At 29.6% G+C, this 9,506-nt stretch overlaps 1 protein-coding gene across 1 annotated transcript; it reads right to left on the bottom strand.

Moving 5' to 3' along the window:
• Positions 1-6,534: 6,534 nt before the first annotated feature.
• LOC140179133 (uncharacterized) lies at positions 6,535-6,942 on the bottom strand. The gene has a single exon (XM_072217769.1). The coding sequence runs from the start codon at positions 6,940-6,942 to the stop codon at positions 6,535-6,537; it is 408 nt and encodes a 135-aa protein (XP_072073870.1).
• Between the last annotated feature and the right edge of the window lie 2,564 nt (positions 6,943-9,506).

Genomic DNA, 9,506 nt, shown 5'->3' with positions numbered 1-9,506 from the left:
ATTCGACCTGTAAATTTGCGGATCAGATCGGATATCGGTCTACCCGCATAATTGAATATTTTCTTTCTAATCATATTTCTATGTAAAAAAAATTCAATAAAAATTTTTCTTTCACACTTTTAAACCTATTTATTTTTAAAATATTTTTAATCAATTTTTTTCTAAATAACAAAAATAAAATAAAATAATATATGAATAATAACTACTAACTAAAACATAAACAAGTAAATATTATATATATTTACTTTTTTTAATTAGTATTGTGCAGATTCGCAGATCGGATACGTGGATGTAGAGCTGATATTCGCGATCCGATCCGATCATATATCCGCAATTTTCGGATTGGATCGTTCCGTAATTCTCAAATCGGATGCGAATATTTACACAAACCCGATCCATGAACACCCCTAATTATATCATGTAGAAGTTTTAAAAAAATTATAAAACAATTAAGAACCATGCATGCAAGCTAAGATAAAGTTATAATTTTGACTTAGTCAAAATTGTCAAGTTACGGTTATTATTTATTTAGCTTGTCAAAATATTAAATATATAAGTACAACTCAACTTTAAGTGGAATAAAATAAAAGAAAAAAAAAAAAACATAAAAATATGTAATTGAAATTTTTGACAAAAATCAAAACAAGAATAAATACAAATGCATAAGAAAGTCATAATTTGATATACTTGCCAGAAAAATTATGGCATTGATAAAATAATGTCTAATTTTTGTTATTGTCAAGATGATTCCTATAAAATTTTAAAATTTGACAAAGTGACCCACCGTTAGTTGAGTTACCTAGAGTTAAGGTTTAGAGGTGACGTGTCAATTAACAATTATAATAATTACAAAAATTACCCACTTTTAATTCTTATAGTTTAAAAAACACCTCAATTTCAATTTTCTAAAAAACTCTAATTCCCTTTTCTTTTCCCTTCGTTACTCGTCCCGGTTCTCTTTCCTTCGATTCTTTTAGGTTTATCTCTATCTCCATTTCTATCGGTTCCTTTCTTTCCCTTATTGTGAGTCGAGTAGTGTGGGTTTCAATTTCGATTGTTCTTTTCTTATGCTCTGAACTTTTTTCTCTAGAGCTGACAACATTTGCAATCTTGCAAGATTCATAAGCTATAGCTACTCCTACTTCTCTTCTTTCTCCTTCTCCGCCTCCTCTTCCTCCCATGAATTCGAAGTCGCAAGATTTAGCTTCCAGTTCCACTCATTAGTCAATAGATCCCAACAAGAATGGACAACTATACAAGCATGATATGTTTTTGAGTTTCAGAGGAAGTGACACCCACAACAATTTTACCGATCACTTTATTATAACCTTATCAGAAAAGGAGTTTTTGCCTTCAAGGACAACAAGAGGCTTCAAAAAGAAAAATCTATCTCATTCTAACTCATGCAGGCCACCAGAAAATTCTCCTATTTCTATCGTTGTCTCTCAAGTGATTATGTTGCCTCCACATGGTGCCTCAATGAAATGGCTACCATAGCTCAATGCAAGAAAGAGTTTAGACAGAAGATTTTTTCGGTTTTCTATTATGAGATGTTTCTGATATTTGAAAGTAGAGTGGGGTGTATGAAGATGCTTAGGGAAGAAGAAGAGAAAAAAGGAATTAAGGTTTTAAAAAAGTGAAATTGTGTTTTTAAAATTATAAAAACTAAAAGTGGGCAACTTTTTGTAATTATGATAATTGTTAACTGATATGTTATCCCTAAATTTTAACTCCAAGTAACTCAATTGATGGTCGGTAACTTTTGTTAAATTTTAAAATTTTTTGAAGATTATTTTATCAATAACAAAGACTAGGTACCATTTAATCATCACTAGAATCTTTTAAATACCGATTTAGTATTTACCTCTTTTTATAACCATATATAAAAAATTCTTCTCTTCTTTAACCTGAGTTAATACTTAAATTTTATTTTGAACTTTAAATTGACTCTTGAAATATAAATTGCCTCAATTCCAATACTAAATTTTTATTATGTTACTCACATTAGTTCCTCAAATGATTTTTGTTAATACCGTATTGACGTGGTATACTGATGTGTCAGAACACTAATCAACTATGTGGAATAAAGTAATGACATATCTGTCAATAACATAATAATATAGATTGTAGTATTGTATGACATAACGCAATTCACCTCCATATTTTTTATCTATGAATCTCTAGTATATTATCTTTTAAATGATTCAAATTGACCTCTAAAATTTTATTAATAACTCATGTTAACTCTTGAAATTAAAGAACGCAAATTAAATTAGTCTTTTAAATAATTTTTCTCATTTTTATTTTATAAATTCAAAATTATTAATATTGCTTGAATCCATTAATTTTTTTCTATATTTTTGCATATTGCATAATATAAAATTTCTTATAAATATTTTTTATTTTTTATAATAATTTAATATTGATAAATTGTATAATATACAATTATATTATTTTAATAAAATAAATGTATGATTGACTAAAATATATATTTTTTATTTTGGTCTAAATTATGCTTGTTACCATTAAAATTAATTAATTAATAAAAAATATTACTTATATAAAAATTATCACAAAATATTTTGTTTGAAAAATATATAAAGTGAATGGTTAAATTTATCTTTTATATAAATATTAATAACCTTATGCTTTTTCTCAATTTTCCTCACATGCCTTCTTTAAAAAACTATATGTTGTCGGAATTGAAAAACGATTGAAACAAACAAACAAAACAAACAAAATGCTAAATAATCTTTTATCATGAACTCCTAGTTTTATATTTTTAGTTTAGTTGGATACAATCGATGATTATGTATTATATTTTATTGAAGATAAATGAGAATTTTCTAATTAATATATAAGTTAGGTAGTTATTGTTTTTATAAGGGATAAGTATTGTTTTGGTCCCTAACGTTGAGGGTCAGAATCGAAATCGTCCCCAACGTAATTTCCGATTTAGAATCATCCTTAACATTTTTTTTTTGTATTAAAATCGTCCTTTTAATTTTTTTGGACAAAAATACCCGTACCACTACCAGCACAATTACCTCCTCCATCACTAGCACCAACACCAGCACCAACACCAGCACCAACGCCAGCACCAACACCAACACCAACACCAACACCAACACCACCACCACCACCACCACCAACACCAACCAACACCACCACCAAGAACACCAAACAACAACAACAACCCAAAAAACACCAAACCAAGAAGCAGAAACAGAAAGCAAGAAAGCAGAAGCAAAAAAGCAGAAAGCAAAAAAGCAAAAGCAAGATGCAGAAGCAGAAAGCGATGCAGATGAGGCGGCGAGGCGGTGAGGCAGAGGCGGCGGCAGTGTCTCGCGTCTCCTCTCTCCCTCACGATCCCCAACGACGACGGCCACATCGACGGCGACGGTGACTCCAAGCTTCACCGCCGCCGCCGTCCCCTTCCCCCTCTCCCATTCCCCCCACCCCCACCCCCGCGTCCTTTCCCCTTCCCCCTCCCCTCTCCCTCTCCTCTTCATTTTCTTCCTCTTCTTCTCCGGCTTCTTCGACTTCCCCTCCTCCCTCTCCTCTATCACCACCACCACCAGTAGAAGCGCTCGATTCACTCCTGCCGCTGCCGCATCGGAGCCATTCACCGATCTGGTGGGGTGCCAGCGGTTCAGGGAGAAATGGGGTAATGGGTTGGCGCTGGGTTTCCTGACGGCGACGGCGGCTCCAAGCTTCGCCGCCGGAGCCGTCCCCTCTCCCCCTCCCCCTTCCCCCTTTTCCTCCCCTCCACCTTCATATACCCTTTTCCTCCTCCCCTCCCAACGAGTTTTGTTTTATTTTTTTAAAATTTTATAATTTTTTTTATTAAAGTAGGGGTAGTTTAGGAATAAATTAAATTTTTTTTAGAAAGGACGATTTTAAAATGAAATGCAACATTAAGGACGATTTTAAGTCAAAAATTATATCAGGGACGGTTTTGATTCTGACCCTCAACGTTAGGGACTAAAACAGTACTTATCCCTTTTTATAAAATAATGTGTTGTATCGTATGCTTTTCAAAATAAATTTTTTTTATTATGTAATAAAAATTTTATTTAATTTTCCTGTGAAAAATATACGAAAAATTAGAAGATTTAAAAGATATTAATATTTTTTAATTTATAAAATAAAAAGTAAAAAAATTATTTTATGGACTAATTTGATTTGCGTTTTTTATTTTAGGAACTAAAATGAGTTATGAGTGAAAATTCAGAGACTAATTTAAATTACTTAGAATGATAACATATTAATGATACATAAATAAATTATGTTGTAACACATCACACATAACTAATACGTGAACAAATTGCGATATGACACGTGACATTATCATCCATATTAGCATGTTTTGTGTCACTAATAAATACGTCATCACTTCATTCTCTGTGATCGAATGTTGTTCTGATACGTGGCATTGACGTCAGCATGCCATGTTAACTTGATGTTAACGAAAATTATTTGAAGAGATAATGTGAATTAAAAAGTGAAAATTCAATATCTAAATTGAAACAATTTAAGATTTGAGGTATTTTTCAGAAGTCAATTTGAGTGTTAACTCTCTTTAACTTCCATGTACTCATTATAAATAGGAATGTTTGGTTGTGATATTGGGTATTCAAGTTTGGAAAATTTTAGCGAGTGAAAATTAAGGAAAAAATGGCAAAATTTTTCTCATGTATATAATCCTCTTGTATGAATGTTATTTCCAAAATATATAAGAGAGTATTATAGATTTCTCTGTATTTTTTGAAAAATTGTAATCTCACCATTTAGTTATATTATTTTTATTATTGTCTGAATTTTTGTTTAATTTCATCCATTTTTTGTTCATAAATTTTAGTTGCATTATTTTACCTTAATAATTCTGGTACTCGATATTTTTTGTCTCACAAGAACAGAATAATAGAGTTAAAACTGAGACAAAATTATTTCTTGCTGGATAATTAAGTCTAATTCATCCCAAGAATAAAGTCATTTCATTTGAGGAAAACCATCCCTAACAGCTTATTTCGCCATAAGATCTGCAACGATATTTGCGGAACATTACATAAATGTAACAATCACAGTTTAATTTCTCTAAGTAATATCTTAATCTTAATAAGAAAGTCCTTATCTTCTCTAAACATCAATGATGCTTCGTGTTGAATTAGAAAAAAAAATTTGAATTATTCATTTAATAACATATCTGTAATCATACTCTTAAGGCAACAAGAGTCATTGCTAAATAATAAAAAACTCACATCTAAAAATTTTATCACTAGAAATAAAGTCTCAAAAATTTAACAACTAATATCTCAAATTAAATACCCAAAAATTTTAAGATGGTTCATAGTCCTTAAATTTGCATCATAATTCACTTTGAATATATTTGACCAGAAAAAAAGAGTTTGTCATACACTCAAAAGAGAAGAAGAAATTAAATTTTTTTAGCGAATTGAATTAGAAAATCATTTTGACACCTTCTTTTGAGTAAAAAAATGGTATTTTTAAATAAATTTTTAATTGGTATAATTTACCAAAATAGTAGCCTAAGTGACATGTAGAAATATGTGTGGTATGCAAGCAAAAAGCAACTATGTGTTGCAAAAAAAAAAAAAAATGCGTACCATTTTTTATAACGTGTCATTATATAAAGTTGTTATTCACATGTGAAAAGATGTGGCTTATATTTGTGTAATATATATTGCAAGTCTATTTTGATTTAATTTATCAATTTTAAATCTATCTATGAACCTTTTTAGTATCCTATTATGTATAAATCTATCATCATTTTTTTTTAAATTAGTTATTTATATAAAATACATATTAAATTATAAAATACATATTAAAAATATATAAAATAACAAAAATATTTATTTATTTATACTTGTATATAAATATATAATAATTTATTTAGTATCAAATTTTTTATTTAAAAATAATATTATTTATTCATATGATCAATACACACACATAGCCAAAAAAAAAAAAAACCAGAGGGATGAAAGACACCTCTTTCGTTATATGTATGAGTATGTGATAGATTAGAAAACGTGCAATAGGATTTGTAATGAATTTGTATAATGGGAAGAAAGTATACTGAATTAGTGTTATATTACTAGTGAATAGCATGAATGAAAAGGAGTACACACAAACGTTTTCCTGCTTCAAGTGAGGGTTATACTCCAGAGCCAATTCTCTAATGACCAAATGATAATTCTCTACTCTCTCCTGATACTACTTTTACCCCCATATCAATCATTCTCATACTCAAACGTAACTAGCTTTGCCACGTAGGCATTCTAGAAGCAATTTGTTATATCACATAATCTGGTGCCAAGTTGGGCGCTTCTTTCTTCTAGGACCCAACATCTTTTGCCCATGACTCTCTTCTTTTTCATCTTCAATTGGTTCCTCTTCAGTTGGGCCTTGTTGGTTTGGATTTGGGTTTGCATCAATTATCCCCCTCTCCACTATGACCTTGTCTTCAAGGTCTACATTTAGAAACTCCCTGCTAAGTTCAACCATATCTACTCATGTGGTCTCATGGCGAGGAACTCCTTCCCAATCAATAAGGAGTTCAGTTCGAGGTCTTGTCGGAGTGGAGACAACACGACTTGCTATGATGGCTGCTGGGCGTGGCTGCAGGGAAGACGGTAATTTAGCTGCAGATGGCACTGACACTGGCGGAGGACCGTGGAAGGGTTTCAGCACTAACACATGAAAGACCGGATAAAGGGCACACGACTCCGGCAACTCCAACCGGTAAGCCACCTTCCCTACCTTCTGAATGACTTTGTAGGGACCATAATATCTCTTTCGCAGTTTATTATGTGGTTCCAAGGATAGGGAGCGCTGCCTATAGGGTTTATTCTTGAGTAAAACCCAATCCCCAAGGTTAAATTTCATGTCCCTTCTATGTGAATCAGCTTGCTTCTTCATTTTATTCTTGAGCTTGTCTATAGTCTCTCACGTGATGGGATATCTTGGTTTAGATTAGTTAGTTATTAATGTTTGGAAGCTATAGCTAATTAGTGTGGGTTAATTAGTAGGCTTATACGTACGCCTTATTCTAGTGCAGGTGAGGAGATTATTTTTTTTGGGGAAGTAGTTAAGGAGTTTTTAAATAATCAGCCCAATTAATTTATTGTTTTGTTGGACGTTTGTATTCTTAATATATAATTGGGCACTAGGTCCAACTATTTTTGAAAATTATTTAATAGTGTCATGACTGTGTTTTTAAATAATAATAAAAATATTGAGCTAAGGCCTAATAACTTACCAAGAAAATATGACAAGATAACTTTGATATAACTTTGTGAGAGCTCGATTAGATAAAATGAGTTGATTTTATCTGTAGAATTTAACATTTTTTTATTAAGTAGATACTTGATTTGTTTGTGTTGTCAACAACTAATAATAATTTTAGAAAATAAAATGAAATAAAAATATAGAGATAAGACTTTGATTGATTTTTGTGAATATTATTGAAACAATTATGTAAATTTTTGCATAAAACTTTGAATCTAACGTATAATAAATTTGTCCCGGTTTAAATGTATTTGAGGTGACTTTTGTCGATGATAAAATTCTGGTGTATTTTTCTTTGGGAGAAAATTATTGAATTGGATTATGAGATTTATCCATTAAAAAAATACCGCTAATTTTTATGCACTTATATGTAGCTATGTTGAATATATTAATTTCATAGTGTATAAATCATAATTAAGAGTCTAAGTTAAAAAATTAGTCGTTAAAAGAAAGGAAATGAATGAAGTTGTAGTTGATAATGTATTTTTGAAGGTGATTAAGTTAGAATTTCAAAAATTAGGATTTTGATATTAGGTTTCATATTTAGAGTTTAGAGTTTAAGATTTTGGACTATGGTAAATGATTCCGGTTTAAGTGATTCAGAATGATGATGGATCATAAACTATATAGTATGATGTCCAAAAACAAAACCAACAGTCATAGACTAGTATGCATACCACTCGGTTATGAACTTAATTTAGAAAGATATGTTTATAATTCTATATAAGAAGCAGTATTTAATGCATTACTAGACTTGTCAATTATTAATGTTTTCGTTCATTCTAATTATGTTAATTGTGAATCATTCCAAAGGTAAAACACTCGAATAAACCAAATACATGCCAAAATTAAGCAAATCATTGAAATACTAATTAAGCAAATCATTGAAATACTAATTAAGCAAAATTAAGCAAATCATTGCACTTCCAAGTATTATATTTGACAAATACTAATTATATAGTATACATAAATATCTAATTTAATTTAATTTTTATTTTTTTTATTTTTCAAATTAATTATATTTGAATTATATACCATTATTAATATAAATATAAATTTCACTAAAAATTTATTAATTTACTTGATCTATTTTATTGCTAGTATTGTGATTAAGGTTATTTGTTTTGATATTAATGTTAAAATCTACTGATATAGTGATATTATAGTTAGATGATAGGCTTTGTGAATTAATTATTTTTTATTGTGTCAAATTAAAATACTATTGTAGTATTACTGATAAATTTTATGGTTTTTTTTATATTAGTTATTTTTAGAAGTTGAGACTTGATTCTTCATAAAATGTTAGTGAAGATATATATTTCAAATTTTAATTTTAAGTTTTTAACTATTTTATATTTTATATTTACGTGAGACCAGTTTTATTAGTTTAACGAGTGATTTATCGGTTGAACCAATAAATCAGTGAACTAGTAGCTTGACCGGTTTGATCACCAGTTCGATTCTGATAACTATGACACGAATCAACAATTAAATGAAATAAGCCAATTTAATTTATAGAGATGGTGGCTTTGGTAAATCGAATACAACATTGTCGACTTAATATGCACGTAGCCATAAATCTTGCAAAAAAAAATGTATATTATAACAAAATTATAATAACAAAATTATAACCCTTGTCGGAGAAGGTAAATAAGAAATTATAAGTAAAAATTTTATGTTACAACTCTTTTCATAATAACAAAATTCATAATAACTATATATATTATCTTATGTGTTATTTATAATTTAATAAATATATATTAATTTTTATTATAAACAAGATATTTAAAAATTATCAAGTTTTATATGTTTTTTTATAGATTAATAAATAGATATTAATTTTTATTATGAAAGGAAAAACTACCAAAAGTACCCATGAGGTTTACGAATGCTGACAAAAGTACCCATAAATTAAGGAAATTAACGTTGTACCCATGAAAGATGGGTTCCGTATGACAAAAGTATCCAAATCTTAATTTTTTGTTGATTTTTTAATAAAATTCCTAAACTACCCTACACTCAATCTCAACTCACTTTTTCAACCTTTCATAACTCAATTTGCACCAACTCTTGTCATGGAATCCAAAACTACTCCTACAACAAACCAGTCCGAAATCAATGGTAGTAGTGGTGGTGGTAGAGGATCGGACCTCAACCGATTCACTCATAAGTTTATAATCCATTCCCAAACTAAA

This window comes from Arachis hypogaea, chromosome 15 (assembly GCF_003086295.3).
Source record: "Arachis hypogaea cultivar Tifrunner chromosome 15, arahy.Tifrunner.gnm2.J5K5, whole genome shotgun sequence".
Classification (NCBI taxonomy): domain Eukaryota; kingdom Viridiplantae; phylum Streptophyta; class Magnoliopsida; order Fabales; family Fabaceae; genus Arachis; species Arachis hypogaea.
This window is presented reverse-complemented; position numbering and strand designations above follow the sequence as displayed.

Bases quoted from the DNA above. Each gene is read 5' to 3' on its own strand.
- LOC140179133 (XM_072217769.1), bottom strand. From the start codon at position 6,942: ATGAAGAAGCAAGCTGATTCACATAGAAGGGACATGAAATTTAACCTT.